Source organism: Ambystoma mexicanum, chromosome 3q, assembly GCF_040938575.1.
Source record: "Ambystoma mexicanum isolate Mex_15411 chromosome 3q, UKY_AmexF1_1, whole genome shotgun sequence".
Classification (NCBI taxonomy): domain Eukaryota; kingdom Metazoa; phylum Chordata; class Amphibia; order Caudata; family Ambystomatidae; genus Ambystoma; species Ambystoma mexicanum.
The window spans coordinates 65,037,248-65,057,749 of record NC_090926.1 but is presented as its reverse complement, the minus strand read 5'-3'; the positions used below and the strand labels follow the sequence as shown (position 1 = coordinate 65,057,749).

Here is a 20,502-nt window from a genome sequence, read left to right as displayed (position 1 = left end):
ACTACAGGAGGCTATTTAAACCACACCCAATGGATGAATCTTGCTTTGCGTTATTCTGCATTCTCTGCAGCAGAACGCTCATCGTGTCTTCTGCTTCTGATCCTGGGCCTAAGGGAACAAAGGCTTACCATCCTGGAATCCAGTCTTCAGCAGCACCTGTAAAGACAAAGAAAGAACAGGTCAGCACTACGGTCTTCAGTGGCAGCGCATTTCTTACCTGGTCCATCGGCTGTCACCAACGCCTTGCGCTGCATTCCGGCATCTGAAAGACAAAGGCTTACCTACTCTTCGCATGCTCCGGAGGCCTTCGGCGCTGCATCCCGCATCTGAAAGACAAAAGAAGGTGCGTTTAAAGACATTGGGCAACTTTATTACTCAAGTGCCATTACTCCTTCCAACGCCGAATCCAGTGGGTATTCCAGCACCCTTCAGCTTCTCTAAAGCTCCGAACTTGTACCTGCAAGATAAAAGGGACAGTTAGTGCGCATCGTGAAGCAGGCTACAAGCGCTTACTTACGTGCTTCCAGGCGCTTCTATTTCTCACGCGGGTTCGATCCTCAACTCTCATCAGCCCGCCATCCGCCATCGCCGGAACCCTGCAAAACAAGAGATATCATTACAAAAGACTTTTAAGACATTTGAAGTGCCCAGAATTTACCGTTCGTGCTGTTAACGACGGACAGCAGTCCTCTGAGGTCAAGAGGCCTGCACCCTTATCCAGTGAAGAAACTGGTTACGGCACCCTGCCCCGAGGCAGATGGAGAGCTCGGCGTTCACTTACCTAAGGTGCGGGCGTTAACCTTTGGGGTTCTACAGGAGAAGAGAAAGGGAGGAGGAGAGAGGCACCCAATAACCCCAGTTCATTAATCCCATATTTTCTATCTGCAGACATCTTACTCTTCCGAGTCAGACATACAGTGCACAGAGGTCCAGCCCAAAGAGCCAACCGTGTGTTACACATCACCTTTGAAGATACGGCATTCACCCAGTCAAGACCGGCGCCTCTGCGGGAATCAGGTGAGCGTTACAGTGTCCGAATGTAAATCCTCAGTGCCCGTGGAGAAACATGGTTTTATAAAATCCCTGGAAAATCTCCAATCGAGGGAAATGCAAATAGACCTCATAGCCACCGACAGACAGGTTTCAATAGCCTTGGCCACGCAAGAGCAGTTTCCAAAACATTCGCCATCAATTTGATGCATGGCACGTTGCCAAATCAATCAATGAAAAAATCACAGCTGCTGGTAAAAAAAAAAAGGGTTCTGAAATATTTTACAGTGGTCGCTGTCTTTGAGCAACCATCTTTGGAGGAGCTCCATAACTTGTGGTGGGTCTGTGGAAATTCTACTTGAAAAATGGCGCTCATTAATGCACCACTGTTCCAACGTTCACTCATGGACAGAAAACCTACATTTTCACCAATGTGCACATTGACCTTTATCGGAGGAGCAGGAACGCAAGAAGAAGTGGTTGGTTCCATCTTCACCTCCACACAAAGCTCTTGAGAAGATTGTGTTTGAAAAAACTCTATCAAGAGTTCTGAAGGGACTCACTGAATTGTGTCACACAGGAGATTTGGAGGTGTTCTACAATATGTGCCTAAAGTACAGGCCAAGAGATTGCATTTCGGCATAGACTGGATACAATATCGAACATTACTAGCGGTATTAGCACATAACGAGAATCTAGACAGAGAACAATCGAGAAATGCAGGAAACTTTGGGATGCTTCGTTACACAATAGCCTTTGCGAAAAGAAGCAAAAAATGGGTGGTCAAGCCAATATACCAGGAAATGGAATTCGATTTTGTGAAAGATCTCACTTTGACTGTCTTGTACATGCATAATCATGTAACCGCTCATGATTTTGTTCCTAGGACACATACATTGCCACAAAACATTGCAAACGTGCCCTGTCCACCGAAAGTAGACCCCATGGAACAGCTCACTTCCCTGTTCAAATGATTACCAGCTATTTATTTGTTCAACAATGTTTATGTAAATTTTTCAAATAAAGCGTCCAAATTGTCTTTTCAAATGTATCCTCTTTGTCATTTTTTTGTTGTTGTAGGAAGTGCCTTTTGGAGGATGCCATACAGTCTAACGCTGTGCTTTCACACTTCCTGCCTCCGTTGATCTCTTGTGGGTCCTTCACTGATCGGGGAGGGTCAGATGGATATCAGCATGAAAGCAACTGCGGGGTCTGCTGTTGCCTTACAAAGCACATGTCCAAATAGCTGATTAAATAAGACCTAGGCTAGATAAGAAACTTGGCACGCAAGATCTACTGAATGTAAGCAAAACAACGCATGAAAGGGGGCTGTTGGTGTGAAATAGGTGCATTCTGACCTAGATTTTTTTGGGGGCATGTGTTCAGGGTCATAGATATCGGATGCCTTATCAGAGGGGCCGATCTTTGATTTGCGGCCTTTGGAGTCTTACGATTTCAAACGTAGTGGGGATAGGTGCCAGTGTTACCAAAATATGTGACCAATCCTGATTAGGTATGTGGGAGGTGAATTTGAGGAGGTGCGGGTGTTGGGTCTGGGGACCAGATGCGTTCAAAGGGAACAGGGGTCATGGGTTCAGGGGACAGCGGTCTGGCAGGAGGGGGTTGGAGATGGCATGAGTCAGGGAGAAGAGATGGAGTGTGCACTAAGGTTGGAGCAGGGCTTGCTCTGATATTCTCGTACAAGCACATTTTGTCAGGGCTCGAGACTCGCTACTTGCATAAATTAATAGATGCATTGCTGTGAGAACAGGAGACGGGCTGAGCTGACAGGTGGTGGGGGCTGGCTGTGCGAGTCACTGGGAGTGTGAGCAGTTCACCAGAGGGCCAGAGGGACTCTAAAAATAAGGCATTTGGAAGTAAATTAACTGTAACTGTTTTCATTAAAAAAAGTAAATCACTAAAAATTTTGCGCAGCATTGGTGGATGCCAGTCAACAGTTTGTTTGTTTTTCAAAAATATTTCAAATGCCACGTTGGTCTGCAGGGCTATTCACCCCCATGGGAGTGAAAGTCACTGCGTTTGAATTTTGCTTTTGAGCTGTGCACACACAGTATAAGGTTCGATTGTTTTTCATCCTTGGAAGAAAGGGAGGATTCAGAATGGAATGAATGAAGGGAGGTGTGTAATACCGTCAAATATGATAAGGTTCACCATTCCAAAAATGGACAAAGGAACATGTAATTTTAGAGAATGGAAATGCCGAATATTAGGTACGTGATACTGTAGACGAGTTTATAGATGAACGAGTCAAGGTTTCATTTTCTGACTGGAATTCCTGGCTTATATAGTGATGGGTTGTTGTTTGTGGCATATTGCAACGACACGCAAAAACAACCTGTGTGTACTGGTCTTTGTCCCGGATACATGGGCAGCCCAGAACCGAAATGCATGTAGTCCACGTCTGGGTTCCCCCAGGTTCCACCAACGCCAAATTCTATGCTAATATTCAATTAAAATGCTGTCTATGGGCCTCATTACACGGATGGCGGTAAGGATTTACCGGTACCGGTAAAATACCGGTACCGGTAAATCCTTACCGCCTTACTACGAGGACCCTTTGCGGGTTGGGGGATTTAACGCCTGCTTTTTGCAGGCATTAAAAACCAACCCGCAAAGGGACCCAGGGAGCTAATTACGGTACCGCAATTTGCGGTACCGTAATTAGCGCCTTCCCCATTCCCATTGAGCCCTATGGGGCAAAAATGGGAATGGGGAAGGGCAATGGTGGAAGGGGGAATTACCGCCCCGCCAACCTTGGAATGGGGCGGTAATTCCCCTTTCCGCCAAGGCAGTGCCGGTAATTTACCGGCATGAACCATGGCGCTAATAGCGCCATGGTTCTGCGCCATCCGTGTAATGAGGCCCTATGTGTTCTTCAAATTCTTCTGTCAGCTTCCGCATCCCATTGCGAGCTCGTAGACTCCAACTTTCCACAATGTTTTCTGTGTTTCCATTGTTTCACGTTTGTGTTCATCATTAGTTTTCACATAGTGAAGAATTAATGGGTAAATTGATCAATTAGAATAAAGAACAGCTACTGAGACACATTTCTGTTATGTTTTCTACACAGCTACATCCTGCCATTCTGCGAATGTCATCGTTTCCAGATACCAATTGATGGTTTCTTCAGCAGGCATTTGCAGATGCACCTACAATGCTGGATTTCAAGCACGCTGTTTTGGGACGCTTGCCTCGGGCCGATATGCCCTTTTGCGGTACCAGCGTTAAGAAGCAACCTGACATCATTTACGGTGGTCTAGCAACAAGCTGATGCTGAAGCCTTGCGATTCACGGTGCGTCCAATGCGCTTCTTATACCCAAAGGACCACCGTGTGACTCACAATAAACATTTTTGGATCGAGAACAAAGAAAGAAATTACCAATGTGGTTGAATATGGAAATCAGCGGATGTTCTTGGAGCATTTATTGTGAAATAAAAGCACATTAAGAATTGCAGAGTATTGCTGTTTCCTTTAAAAATAATGTTTTGTATTCAAAATTGGGATGCGCTGTGCTGTGAGAGGATATGTGTTGATATTCCAGGTTCTGCGTCAACTGACGTCAAGACGTAGGTGATGACTGGGCATGTTTGACTACGTAGCCCAGTAACGTCATGGACATAGGCACAGAATATCACTAGGAATGGTGATGTCAGCTTCAGGGGGCGGGGGATATGATTTAGTGCCGCCAGAGCAGTTCACCTTAGGGCGATGCAGCAACGGATAAGATTAGCACAAGATGGCCATGCCCTGCTGCTTGATTTCGCATGTGTAAAAGTGAGGAAAACTACGGTAAGGTGCATAGGAAATGTTTGTACGATCAATCAACGTATGCTTAAAAACACATGCCAGAACACTCGGGACAATAATATTTTTGAGCGCACTATTCCGTTAAGTCCAATTCCCAATATGAGTATTTTAAAAGCAAGTAAATATGTTTTAACTGAAAAACGGAAATGTTTTTGTAATATTTATTTGTTTGCACCTAGTTATTCATGCACTGCAAAGATACATGTTTACTTCTTCCAATCAGGCAGTTAAAATAGTAGTTTCATAGTAGTTTCTTCCTGTGGTACTACGTGCACTAGTGGTCAAAGCATATCCATGTAGCTCTGAGGGTGAAAGCAGGGGCTTCATATTCCACATGTCTTTTTCCTATTTTTTGTTGGGGAGATTTGTGTCCCCATTTTGGGGGAAGGGGAAAGAGTATTTGCCGATTTTTAGGGAGTGAAAGTGGGTGATACACCCCGTATCTGTAGGGCTGTCTATATCTCTTATGTTTGACGAGCTACATGATTTATTTTCCTGTCATTTTCAGATTTAGTCTACTGCGATTCTCGGTTTCCCAAGTGGTCTTAGTAAACAGAGCTCTAGAGCATAGATCCCAGGATACCCCAGCACCACCAGATAATACAAAGTTGTGAAGCATATGCAGGAGCAGCAGGCAACACAGACAGAATTTGGTCCCTGAAGATGGTCCAACCGGACCGAAATGCACAGATTACAGAGCCCATGTTCTTGTAAATTTAGACTGAAATTCATAAAAGAGTCTCATCATCGTGTTAGTGCACTAATATGCTCGAGAAAGAGCATTATGATTTAAGGGTTTTAATAAAGCCAATATCTATCCAACTTCTGACAAGAACCCCTTCTCCATCATGGCAGCAGCATTGGCTCTTCCTGCCCGTCATTCCCTGGAAACCCTCTTCTTGTGGAAGGAGTTTGTCAATCGTTGACCACACACTCTCAGACCCCTCCTGGCATTCCTTTGTGGTGGTTTAAAAAAACGAACACCATAATCCAAACTCTCATGGCATACTAGTCGTACTAGGCATACTAGTCGTCGTAAAAAAGAGCGGCCTGCCATTTTTACACCTAAATCACCTTAGAGCGCAATTTTTCCTTATTGCCAAGTCCATTGTCACCATATTATTACTGGTCATTTGATCCAAAAAAGGTACTGAAGCCAGGCGAAGTTTACTGCTAGATGGAGTATGCTAACTGGTTCCATGATCAGTGTTGCTGATGCAGTCCATGTTACACCAGAAGTGACAGTGCTTCATATCGGATTCACCCCAAAAGTAAGTGCTGTAGTAACAGGTTATTACCCACATAAATGCAGGGCTAAAGTCGAGCGTACACGCATGTGGACGGAGTCCAACCACTTTTTCAGAGGGTGGACTCAGTCCCCCCCCAGCTAAAATGAGAAACATTGAAAGTCTTCCTTGAATTAATGAATTAAAGCCGACCTCTGGGATTGAACTGCAATCGTCAGGTTTGCAAGCCTGATACTTCACCAATGCACTACCTGATGAAACACAACAAACAACTAAAGATCAAATGTCCCATTTCGTGACTACATGTTCCAGGGAAAACATTTGTATTGGTTCTTGGAGCTTAAAACATGCACACCTTTTAACGTTTTCAAAAACACTATTAGGAGAAAATATTCTCTCTTGGTTTTGTGTGTGTGTGTTGACTTTATTTGCCCATTACAATTTGGGTGGTTATGCAAAGCCAATTTAATGAAATGTGCATATTTCTCCTTCATATGCTAATGCCTGGTGACGTCCCTTTCCATTGCGTTTGTTGATGAGCCCCCCCACTTTTACTTTTAGGACTTGACCCCTTCATAAATGACACCCAATGTATTGACTTTGAAATTAAGTGCTGCTGCAAGATTTTAAAAGGCCAAGTGCCCTTGAAGGTCATGCAGCATCTGCTGCAGTTCCATGCAGAATGGTGTGTGCATATAATGGTTAAAGGTATCGGGTGTCCTGTGTGGCTTCTTCAGGCTAGATCATCTTAAAAGAAGGGATCCGCAGATTTGATCAGATAAAAAAACGAATGTTACATTTGTTCTATTTTCGGCTTTACGAAAAAAAAAGGAACATCCGAAAATTTCGAATACATTTAACATACAGTGCATTTATAGTGAACGAGGGGAGCAGGGGTTGCAGGGTTGTCCCCCACACCCGTGTTCACTAAAAAGGCATCAGGGGTATAAAAAAAAGATAGTCAATAAATAAAAAAAGGACCTGCTTCGCCGGTTCCCATGCATGGAAGTGAAGGGAACTGGCATTGCAGAGATGCAGGAGATGGGGACACACATGGAGGTGTGCCGCCCACAGGTAAGTAAGGGGCTCGTGGGTTATCAGAAATGTTTAGGGGAGTGAAAACCGAAAGTCATTTTCGTTCACATGACTTTCGTTTTTGTTTCCCTCGAACATTTGTAATTCGGTTAATTCATGGTAATCCAAATCAAAAACACTTTTTATAATACACTCTTAAACTGGGTCTGGCTGGCCATGAAACGCACTGTACAATCCTTAAACATAGACTGTGTGATAGTACCCAGAGAGATGAAAGCCTGTTGAATCTCATTCATCACGCTCCTGTAAAGCTCCTCCTGCCATTCATGTAAAAGCTTCCACTCGTCTTCGGAGAAACGGGCGGTGACATCACAGAATGTAATGGATGTCTGAAAAAGAAAGAAAACATGCCCATGAAACACAGAGTAGCATCATGCAGTAATATTTTACATAGGACACATTATTGGGCCTCATTACGACCCAGGCACTGGACCATGGTGCAATTAGCACCATGGTCCATGCCGGTCTCCGGCATGGTGGATGGCGGAATTACCGCCCCCATCACAAGGTTGGCAGGGGCGGTAATTCCCCATTCACCATTTGCCCTTCCCCATTCCCATTTTGCCCCATAGGGCATAATGGGGATGGGGAAGGCGCTAATTACGTCACCGTAAAAAAAAAAGCAGGCGTTAAAGCCTCCAACCCGCTAAGGGACCTTGTAATCAGGCGCTAATGGTTTAACGACGCTGACGCTCTTTACGGCGCCGTTAAACCATTAACGCCAGGGTCGTAATGAGGCCCATTAATTTACACTACAGCAGTAAAGTACTATGTACATGGATGAGTGGTGCAATAATCCATTAAGGTCAGAGGAATGGAGGGAACATCCCTAACGGGAAATGGGGGTATGCATCTTTCGTCGAAGGTTTCATAGCTCTCCCTCGAGAGCCGCCTCTCCCCAGGTGGTCCTTGCTCATATAGCCGCCCCGAGGGACAGGATCGTTTCTCTCCTTGCGCACCTGCCCTCTCACCTTCTGTTTTCACAATGGCCATCTTTGGGCAAGTACATATAGGCCATATTCCTCTGAAGCTAAAATCGCAGCGTGGAGTGCTTGCCATGCAGGTGTCTGTGAGATGTGTGTGAGATAGCGAGTCCATCAGTATGACCAAGATAATACTACCTTGGTTGAGCTGGGTTTGCTAACAATTCACATACAATTTAGACGGTTCCATATAATAACGTCCCTGCAAAAATGTTGCCTGGCAAAAAAAGTCACCAAAGAATTGCATTTTTTTTGCAGGGAGATTATTAAATGGAACATGTGGGGGGGAGGGTGTACCCGCTCCCTTTGACCCCATATATATGGTCACCATATATAATGTCGCCACAACCTTTTCCTGCGGACATTATGTATGGCGACCATATATATGGGGATAATATTACCGGATACCACTTAGACGTAGTGGAGCAAGGAAATGGTGGCATCTTTATTTGTTGCCACACCAATTTTAGTGACAAACAGCCAGACATCACAAGTCTCAATTTCACATTTACAAATACATCTTAAACTGTAGGTGACCTTGTTTCTGAACTGTGCCCCCAGTTTTGGCAAGTAAGGGGACTGACGTACAGGGACATAAGCTAGTTGGGCTATTGCCAAATATGATCAAGTTGGGAACCTGGGACTAGAATTCCAGTCGCCTGGTTCCCCATTCCTCACCTAACCGAGTTACTGTTAAACCACAGCTACTGTTAAACTACAGCTCCAGGCAAGGGCTTTCTTCCTGCCAAGCAATTAGAGAATGGCTATTTCACATTGGATATGTTCTCTTACTTTGTATTTCCGCACAAACAAAGGTCACTTAACTGCCACTTCAAAGGAATGGACCAGGGAGTATTATATTTCCAAATAAGAAATAACAAGGTGGGTTAGAAAAGCAGATTTGAAATATGTCTCCTATCCCATGTTCTTTGTCGTAGACATGGATGCCATCTGAGTAGCATGGTCCATGCAGGATATCAGCAGACACTAATACATAAAAAGAATATGTCATTGTTCACTGACTTATGCCAAAGAAGAACATGCTTCAGCATATTCCTACCCCTTCCTGGACGCCTGCTATTTAACTGAAACCAAAACCATTGTGAAGAGCTAGGAATGCGACATGTACACAAAGGATTTAAAGTTTTGGCTATAGACTTATTTAAAATTAAAACAGGTGGGGAAATGCCTTATTATCCCTTTCCTAGGAGGCATTTCCCTACCTCAACCAAAAACTAAGGGGTCTGGCCTTTGTCAAGATGTCCAAAGTAAAAATACATCCTGTGTCCGAAATCCTATTCTGGCTCTCACACTCTACAAATGAACGCTAAGGTGCAAAGGATATTCTCTTTGGATCTCAAGGTACACCAATGTTCCAATTCAACAAAAAGGTGCAATTCCAACCAAAAAGTTCCAAGTGGTAAATGTTCACAGTTCCAGGGACCGACTCTCTTCTGCAGATTCCTGTTACCAATATGCAAGTTTCCTGTAGCCCAAGAGGGTGGCTTCTCCCCCCTGGCACACACACAGTTCTTGGGGGAATTATTCCCTTCCCCAGATTCCTTTTAGCAGGTGAGCTCAAAAACAAATAGTTCAAGATCCCAGGGCATGTGACTTCCTTAGGACTCTCTTGTAATTTACAATACTTCTGTTCACCTGGTATACTCTCCTGCCAGGACTTTCATACCACAACTTTAAGTACACTCTTCTTCACCTGGTGTACTCGCCTGCCAGGACTTTCATATAACAATTTGTATGACAATTCTCTTTACCCATGAGACAAACATTGTTGACGCATTATTCCTTGTATGATTCTTTATTTCATGTATTGGGCTTTCGCCCCTCTCTCATGTTCATTCACCTTTTTCTCAGTTTTCTCTCTGTGCCTTTAAGATCTGGGTTTAACGACCATTTGTAAAATAACATATGGGTCTTTTAACTTCTTCCCATTCTTCACTTGTGGCATAGCTTTTAGCTGCCTCTTGGCTTCTGTTCGTCCGAGTTGTGGGCTCGACGTGCGAGCTGTCATCCGCTGCTCCTCTGCCATGCCGATTTGAAGTTTCTGCTGCATTTCCATCTTGGGCGGTGCATCCTCTGCACTCCGGTACCCTCTCCTGCTGGGTGAAATAACTACAGCAGCATGTCCCGCTGCGTCTTCTTCCCCAACGCTCCAGCTGGTGCTCAGGCAGACAATGCACGGCTCAGCGCCTGCAGTTCTCTCTCACTGCTGCCGGGTGTGTGAGTTTTAAACATCCCGGTCTGGTTAAAGATCTTCCAGAGTGGTCTTAGTGATCTTTACTGTTCATTGTCTCTTCCTCGTCTCTGTAGTTGATGGATGTTTCTTTATGTGTTGTTGAGGAAGCTGGTATGGGACACTTTCAGTAGTCTTCTTCGTCTCAGTAATAAATGTATTACTCTGGTTATCAAATTGGGGAATATTAACAATGGACTCAGTACATGGATGAGGATGAGTGGTGCAATAAGCCATTAAGGTCAGAGGAATGGAGGGAACATCCCTAATGGGAAATGGGGGGTATGCATCTTTCGTCGAAGGTATCATAGCTCTCCCTCGAGAGCCGCCTCTCCCCAGGTGGTCCTTGCTCATATAGCCGCCCCGAGGGACAGGATCAGGTAGCAGCTGCCACCCCCTAGCCACATGAGGAGAGGCTATCTCAGGAAAAGAAGTGATAATACCATCAGATTTATCACACCATCTAAAACAGAATTAGTTCTCCTGCATAGCGTGCCACCCCAAAACAGAAACCCGTGCTAGCTGTGAAATCCGGCCATGTCAACTGTGCCAAATCCCTCACTTTATATCTCGACTATTCTTCCTGGACTAAGCTTTACTTCCTAAGGATAACATCTTTCCTGCCCTCAAGCCCACAACGTGGCTTCTCTAGACAAGCCCATCCCGATAGGTATGCAGTGGCTCCCCATTTCTACTTGCATGACATTTTAGGTTTGCTGTGTAATGAAAAGTAACCCACCACAAGAAAATATGCAATCTTTCCAAAAAGCTCTCTCACTGGTCACAACGATCAATCCACAGCCACACCTTTGCCCAAATGGTAATCCAGAAAGCTAACAATGAAGGAACCAGACAACAACCATACACCATCGAAGTGCATAGGGTTAAATTGACAGCTGGTGTCACCAACATTCTTCCCCCTCCCTCTTTTCATTGAAGAAGGAAATCACAACCCACATGTTCTTGCAACAACGCACCCCACAAATTTGGCCACAACACCATCTTTACAACTTTCCCAATCACTTCCTTATACGTCTGCCGACCTGCTCGTAAATACCGTCATATAAACCCTGGTCAAACCAACTTAATCAACTCGTGCTTAGTATAGCAGGTCCTTCTGAAATGTGCTTCTGATGGGTTGTGCTCAAGTTTTCGATGCATGTGGGTATATAGATTGCGTATAAAGAACGAATGAAGTAGGAATATTGACCATCAACAATAGTACAAGGGTGCAAAATGTGCCCCAAAAAGGGAAGCAGGTTTGTAGGAAATTTATCACATTGTGGGAAATATGCCTTATCAGTTTCTATCATGCAGATAAATGGTTAAATTCGAGGTAAGTTCAAGAAAAATAATTATTCACTTGTCACAATGGTCATCAAGGGAGACGTGTTTAATTTCTAATTATAGACAGATGCATCACTGGCCAATGCATTTCTGACTACATAAATCCTTCATCGGTGGCGCATATTATCATCTTAGTCAAATGTAACAACGTCATGTTCCACCGCATATAATGTGTGTTAAAAAAACACAAAATTCATAACATACGATGATATATAAATGATCAGTGCATTATATAAATGATCAGTGCATTATAACAATTAAGTCATGGTACCATGTGTACCAGGCCACAGGACATTAGACCAACACACAACGTATGAACAACAATAAGAAAAAAAGAAAAAGGAAATAATGCATATGGTATAATGTAGGTCATAAAACTTCATTGCATCCATTACAAATGTTATAATGTCAAAGTCCTCTTGCATTGCTAATGTACTAAATTACTATATCATACTGCGCAATCGAGTGTGTTTTAGTCAGTACGGACAGTAGTGAGGACCAGGTTGGCAACGGTAAGCTGGATTCTACATCTAAACAATATTATCTAATTTTGGGTGGCTCGGCTCTAAGGTCCACCATTAGAAAGGATACTAAGTACCAACTATTTGTCTTTTATTTAGTCTTTACAAACTTAGGAGAAAAGTACTCAGACAGGTCAGAACCATAACAGTTTTCAGTAGATATGTGACACCAATAGGAACGCCATGTATCCCTCATATAATGGGACATGGTATAACCAACTCTGAGTCAATTTACAGATCACATCCGTACGGACAAAAACAGACTCGATTGCGCAGTAAGATTATAGTAATTTAGCACAACATTAGCAATGGGAGAGGATGGCATTATAACGTTTGCAATGGTTGATTAATAACACTGAGAAACCGAGCCCAGGGATCCTTTGTTCAGGTGGCATGGGGAGGGCCATCACACTTGGATCCCGACCCTGGGGGTGGACAAGCGAGGGAGGATCACCTGGGCAAGGAGCCCTTGGGGACCGCGGAAGGAACGCTCTTGGGCGAGATGCGGTATCCCCTTTTCTGCGATACACCCCTCCCCGACAACCGCTCTGTCTTTGTGGGATATTGCCACCACAGTCCCATCCTACCCCAGTACTTCCCTTTAAGAAAAGGCAGGAGAAAACACCTTTATCCACAACTACACATCTGTTCCTTCCACCCTTTCTGGCAATAACCTTCTCTCCTCTTCAGTGGAACACTACAAACCCCATAATCCCCGTTTTCTTGTTGACAAAACTTTCAATAACTATTCAGCCGACGGTCTTCCAAAATCTGAAACTAACTACATTTCCCAGAATCCCTTTCATTCACCCAGTCTTTCAAATACTGCAAAGAAGATGAAGCAACAAGGAGGAATGAGGATTACCCATAGGAATCCCAGGACCCTTGACTCCTATGTGCAACCATCATTTTGTCCCGCTAACGAGGAAAGGCGAAGTCAAGCACTCCCTTACAACCAGGCAGACCTGAACCAAATCACCACTCCCAGGAAGTATAAAAGGCGGGGCAGGAAAGCACACTTTGAGCGAGGTGGGGATGCTGGAAGGTACACGAAACCAGAAGAGCTGCAGAGACCATCGGAGACCTGGAGGAGGAGAAAACCGCCCTGACACTGGGCCTGTGAGTCCAGGAGACACTGGACTGGTGAGACAGAGCTGTACCTCCAGAAGGCAAGACCAGGGGCAGCTGGGGATGCCTGGCAGTACCCACAGTAAGACTCCTCCCTTGGGCCAGTCCTGCGAACCCAGGTCTTTGAGGGTCAGCGAAAGAGACCCTGATCCTACCACAATATTCCCTTTTAGCTCCTGCAGCTCCAAATGCCAAATGCCGTTCTGAGGAGCTCAGAAGTGGAAGCAAAATCCTGACTGTGCATTCTGGGACTTGAAGCCCCAAACCCAATCCAAGATTGTGAACTTTGCAAGAGGGGTCCGAGCCCGGCAGAGGGAGACCTCTGTGAACTTTGTGAGAAGGGTCTGAGCCCGGCAGAGGGAGACCCCTTTGGACTTTCTGAAAGAAGATTGCACCAGAGATAGAGTGGTCTGGCGCCACGTGGGCGCTCATTAGAAGGTCTCAGGCTGGTGCCCCCTCTCCCGGACCAGGAGAAACAACGAGTACCAAGAGGCCATAGGGAAGGCCGGTGTGAGGTATCAAAGTGGTCATGCAAGGGTCAAGCCAAACCCCTTATACAATCGAAAATCCTTGACACGTTGTAGAAGTTTTGACACGTTGTGGAGGAAGACATGAACCCGACTGAGGGATGCCTGCACATACATTGTGATAAATGAACTGTGCGAAGCCTGACTGGGGGCTTTAGAGAAAGCCTGACTTGGGGCTGAGACCCAGACTTAGGTAAAGGGAAGAACCCAGGGGGTCTAGACTGTCTATTTGTTGAAAAGTGAACTGTGGCAAATGCGAAACCGACGGACGGATGCCAAGAGAAAGCTAGCGGAAGGGAACCCCTGCTTTCTGATGCGATTTAGGAATTGTGAACTATGGAAAGTGAGAACCTGAATGAGGGAATTTAGAAACTGGCATTTGTGCCCGGCTGAGGGGAACGATGTGCGAACTGTGATATTGTGAAGTATGCATTTGCCATAGAATAACAGAGTGACCCAGCGAGATATGATCGTCCTTCGGAAGCCTCTGTTTAAATTGGCAAATGCTTTGAAAGGCTAACGCTGAAAGAAGCATCGGAGCCCAGCAGAGGGGGATCCTAGGGTGAAGAGTAATCACCCGATGTGAAGGTTAAGCAGAAGCAACATTTGTTTTGTTGTTTTTAGCTGATCAGGCACTTTTAAGCAAGATACTTTGCATGAGAAGAGACTTGGGCACAGAAGGCCGTGATATAGAGAAAAGGAACTGTAAGATCGTGCCAGAGAATCCCAGGAGTGTGCTGTGCTTAAGAGTCCTGCTTTGTCCCAGGCTAAAAACGTGGGCAAGGGAGACCCCGGCCATAACATTGGGCCTCATTACGAGTCTGGCAGTAACCGTGCCTGAAATTCCGGTAGGTTACCGCCGGACTCGTATTACCATTCCGCCTCTGTGAGTTTATCTCACCCATTTTACAGTTTAATAAACACCCTTGAACTGTGATCACTTGGGTCTGTCTTACTTTGATACCATGCTTTCCTTATAACACAAACACATTATAATGAATGCAATGAAGTTTTATGACCTGTGTTACACCATATGCATTATTTCCTTTTCCTTATTTTTTTTCTTATATGTTGTTTATATGTTGTTTGTTGGTCTAGTCCTGTGGCCTGCTACACATGGTACCACGACTTAATTCTGATAACGCACTGATAACTTATTTATCATGCTATGTTATGAATTGTGTTTTTTTTACACGCATTATATGCTGTGGAATATGATGTTGTTAAATTGGACTAAGATGATAATATGCGCCCTGATGAAGGACTTTTGTAGTCCGAAATGCATTGGCCAATGATGCATCTGCCTATAATTAGAAATTAAAAAACACATGCATCCCATGAACCAGTGAATAAAACATATTTATTTTTCTCGAACTTACCTCGAGTTCAATCATTTATCTACATGATAGAAACTGATAACAACCACTAAGTGGATTTAAGGGTGTGCAGCCCACACCGAAGGCCGACAACACTCGGTTCTCTCTCTTCTAATGATTTTCGCATCCGACACAGAGGCGCTCAACATTGGGTTTGCACCCCACCCAGACATATGAGAAAATCTGGAGTATCAGAAAACCAAACTAATATAAAGAGCAAAGACAACATTTGTGCCCACTCACCTACTATCATTCAAATATGCCTTTCTTGTCAGCACTTGGATAATAGCATTCCAACAAGAATCAAATAAACAAATGCCAGGCCTCCTAGCTCAGACGAGTTTCATTGATTGAACTGACTATGCATGTGCCTGCCAATGCTCTTAACATTGGAAAAGGACAAGCTATCCCAACTTTACAAATTTAAGACATGCTGAGGTTACATATATCGATTCATTTTCCCTAAGAACATTTCATTTGTATTTGGGGAAATATAAAACTAATTGCAGATCAGTGAACTGAAGCACAGGAAGTGATTTGCCAGAGATAAAACCACCTTATTCAAGATTAGGATTCGGATCTTACAAAGTCAGATACCTGGGATGTTGCTCCATCAGCTCCATTTCCCCCTATGGTCTTCCTTATCCATGTGTCTATAGAAGCACTTCATACTGCTCTCCTGCTCATTCACTTCTAAGCATCCCCACGTTTGTCAGGTCAGAAAGCTGAAGGAGATGGGTGAAGAGGTTTGCCCAAGATCATGCAAACTTGAAAAAGCAAGGAAACTGGGACATGAATTGGTGGTATTATTTCACCACAATTAAAAGACATTGCAATATAATTGATCACGCAACCACATCACTAGAAGGGATCGTAAATTATCCTGAACCCCAAAGAAGAGCCACTGCATGGTTTTCTATGCAGGATTTATTGGAAACTGAAACACGTAACAGTGATTTTTAAAGGATTCCAAACACCCAGCTATTTAAACTTCCAAGTCCGTGCTATTAACAGATAGGATTATCATTACTTAAATGAAGGGCCTGCAAAGCAATGGTTGCATTCAGCAGCATAGGGGAAGCAATTTCTACTCTGATATGATAGCCATGATAAACCAGACATTCTGATTCCAGAGCCTCCGATTCAGCTGCTAGGCCATGCGCCTCCACTCCAGGTTTCTTTGGTATAACAGTGTGCTCTTTGCACTCGTGTTCTGTGATTTGCCCAAAGGCAAACAGTTTTGCTAAAAGGGAGAAGCATCCAGTAAAAACTGGATCTTCAGGTTTTAATGTTGGGCACTTCCATGCTAGGCAGAATCTGCAATGTTTCCTATATCCTTCTTAATTAATAAAGCACAGTATACTGTTGCTCAGGTTATTTCCAACTTCTGGCAGGTAAGGAAATTCGGAAAGCCATGGTTAGAATCCATGTCCTCAGGCTACAAATGCTACCACTTAGCTACTAAAGTCTATCCCTCTAATCCAGTTTAATAAAGCAAATGTGGCTTTGTTGTTTTCCACTCCAATACTTATCAGATGGGCAAATAAAGGACAGACACATAGCGATTCGTGCAAGAGGACATCATTTTGTTAATTTTCCAAAACTAGGATTAGATATTAGATCTCCTGGTTCCAAAGTTGGCAAGTTAGTTACTGGAGCTTCCCTATCCCCAGATGCCTCCACAGATTCCCTTGCTTCTCCCCTCCAATGTCGTCTCCTCTCATGTGCATGTGGGTGGGGGTTGGGAGGCATGACGGAGATTTGTCTGAAGGAGCATGGTTGGAAGGTAGCACTGTGGCTTTTCAAATTGGAGCTACCTGGAGGGTGGGTCTTTGACGGACAGATTGGGGAGGTGTGTGTGTGTGTCTGGCTGTGTGTGTCTGTGTCTGGGTGTGTGTGTGTGTGTCTGGGTGTCCCCCTGGGTGTGTGTGGGTGTCCCCCTGGGTGTGTGTGGGTGTCCCTGTGTCGGTGTGTGTGTTTCCGTGTGGATCAGGATGTGCCTGTGAAATGTGCTGCTATGCCTATGTGAAGGTTAGCTGTTCAATGGGAATAGGTCACTGAGCACAGAGGAACAGGTACATTCTGGGGGCACACCTCTGGGGATGGCTGAGTATTTAAAGGGGGTTGCCAGACATTTTGTCGAAAAAAATTTGTCGACAGGACATTTGGTCGAAACCATTTGGTCGAAAAGCAAAGGGTCGAATTTTTTTTTATTTTTATTTTCACTTTTTTTTTTTGGGGGGGTCCCCCCTCCAACCCCCTTTTTTTCCTAAAAAAACCCTTTTTTCACTAAACTACAACCTAAAAAATATATATATAAATAAAAAAATAATTCGACCATTTTGTTTTCGATCAAATTACGTCGACCAAATGTCTTTCGACGAAATGTCTTTCGACGAAATGTCCGGACACCTTTAAAGGGATCAGATGTGCATGTGGGACAGTTGGAGGGATGGGATGTGGCAGTGGATGGGAGCGGTGCTCCTCTACTTTTTTTTCCTATTACGTTTTACTGTTCCTATACCTTTATTTTAAAAAGAAACTGTTCCGGAATGATTTTGTTTTAAAGTGAAAGTGTTGGAAGAAGCTGACATGTGCACTGTCAGTGCACTACACTAAACGCTCCCTTAAACAGCAAGCACATGTGTTTGGGGGTTTGTATTGTGCGTGGGAGGGGGTGTGGTGATGGTGTTTGTGGGGTGGGGGGGAGACCAGTAGGGAACATAGTTCCACTAGTTCTTTTCGTACACTGGCCTGTGGGGGTTCTATGTCTCGCCCACGCAGTACATTACTGCATAGGCATTTGGCATACTTTATTTGGCGCACTTCCCCTGCACTCCACTCACTCCCTCCAACCCCCTCCATACCTCCATGCCGAGAGGCGTCCGTTCATTGAAAGGAAAGGCATTGCTCTTAGCTCCCCGGGTTTCCGGATTAGCAACCTCGGGTGCTAAAAGCTTAAAGAACATTCCTATAACAATAATCAAACTGAAAATCACATCAACTGTAAGGATTGCGCTACTCCAATAGTTGTATTTTATGGAATTTATTTCCAAAAAATGGTGAACAAATCAGTACACAAATTGAAGTAGCTCTATTACTTCTCAGCTACTTGCCATGAAGATTACACTGAATTGTGTGCCCATATAGATTCGTAGTCGACCCTAGGTCTTTCTCAAGACTATTATACTCTTAATGGCACATTCTCTCAACGTATCCTTTAACTACATAAAGATATATGTCAACATGTGTCATTCAAGAATGCAACAATACATTAACAAACTCATCAATCGTATTCAGCATTAATTGAAAGCCACAAAGGAAAATAAAACAAAAGGGGAGAAAGAAAACAAAAGCATTAATCATCAGTCATCTCCATTGGTCTGAAGACCTAGTCCTCGACTGCAAAAACACCCCTAATGCAGGATTATGGCTTTTAGCTGATCAGACCTCTGCTCATCACGTGCAGTAAAGTAAGGGCCTTCTCCAATATACCTGTTTAGCGAGTGCTATATCAATATCACTGCAGTGTACCCATTCAAAACACCTAACTGTGTTTGTTAATATGTGAACTATTAAGTCCTATGCTTGTGATAGGTGGCATGTGTCATGCTTAATTCCTCATGTGAGCGCCCATTAACTGTCTGGAATCACCCAATATTCAGTACTATTAGCATCAGTTTCCTGCGTTAGGATGTCCCATTCTACTACTCCTTTGTTATAATCTGTTTGGCCCAAAAAGAAATCTATATAATGTAATATGGACATATTATAAAGCAGTTAATTCCCATTCTTTTATCCTCGAATCAGCCCTCTGTTAAATGATATCACTCACCAAATAGATTGGCTTCTGTCCGTGCTGTCCCGTAATCATATGTCCAATCAATCAGGTAAACTGTAATTGGTGCAAAATAATTTTTCAAAAATATAAAAATAAAGATTATAGTCACCCTTTGGGGCTAATGTACGATTTGTATTGTACTCTCCATGGTGTGAATATCTATGAGAGTCTAATCTCTTTGCATTTATGCTTTAATAAGATAGCCCGTTGTCACCCCACTTTTGGTTATGTTCCTAGTTGATTCTCCTCAAAATTCGTAATTGGTTCTTAAACCATCAAAATGCCATTATGGCACCCTCTAAAAGTTCCACAACTTCCACAATTCAGTGATCCAAAGTGGACTACCAATGTATTTCCAAAATGACAAATACTTAGCAAATGTTCTTTATAGGCTACCCTGCTTAGGGGGTAGACTTTTCTGAAATAGGCGTTCCGCCATTTTGTATTTTTAGGTATTTATATCCCAAGAATTATGTCCCGCACATGGGATGTGTGACGTCACTTCCTCTCATCTAAATGTAAACAAAGGATCGGTCTTGCTGCGCGACAAAAATTCTAACAGTAATTTAATCTTGTGCATTGATTTTATTTCTCATATTATACTCCAAAAACTGCAATTTAAGCTTTCTTGCAAAGTTTAAATGTGTTATGTCGATTATTTATACCACCTCTCAATTCTGTCTATTTGTAATTTATATAAACTAAGAACCTCCAAATCCTATATAATCGCAATTTCGCGGATTTTGAAAAATTCTTGTTCCATTTTTGAATTTCATATATTCCTGCTCTTTTATGAATGCCATACAAAGTGTTAATGTGGTATGTCATGTTACTTCGCATTTATATAGCACCTTATGTAACATTGATATGATCTCAAAGCGATGGTAGGTTGAACGCCCTCGGGAACCGTAGTTCAAGTCAGTTGAGAGAGAGAGAGAGAGAGAGTCATAGGGTGCGTGGGTGCACCGGATATGTGTGCAGCTGGTGTGGCACTTGTATGATAGCTGCTTCTTAGCAGTAGGTGTGGTGGTTGGGAGGTCAGGAATATGTGTTCATTCTGGGTGGCTGACCCCCTAGACTGATTTCTGGCTGCGTTAGGCCTGAGGAGACGCTTAGGCTAGCAGTGTGTGCTCACCTAGTTGTGCTTAATTAGGATGTTGAGGAGTAAGAGGCGGGTGTTAGTATGAGAACAGCTATACTGAATGTGTCATAATATCGCTGTGTTCTAGCTGAGTGGTGGTATATAGGAGAGAGTAAACGTGGTAGTGTGATATGGTGGTTTTCAGTAAGGCTGTTTCATCCACTCCATCCGCCCAATCCATTCCATGCACTCCATCCGTTCCATGTACTCCATCCACTCCATCCG

General features: G+C 43.8%; 1 protein-coding gene across 2 annotated transcripts in view; it reads right to left on the bottom strand.

Moving 5' to 3' along the window:
* LOC138582124 (zinc finger protein 2-like) overlaps positions 1 to 20,502 on the bottom strand; it is a 240,710-nt gene that overhangs the window by 180,035 nt on the left and 40,173 nt on the right. For both annotated transcript variants that reach the window (XM_069653122.1, XM_069653123.1), the window contains exon 2: positions 7,365 to 7,491. In XM_069653122.1, the coding sequence (XP_069509223.1) occupies positions 7,365 to 7,491 (127 nt within the window). The remainder of the gene's footprint in view (positions 1 to 7,364; positions 7,492 to 20,502) is intronic.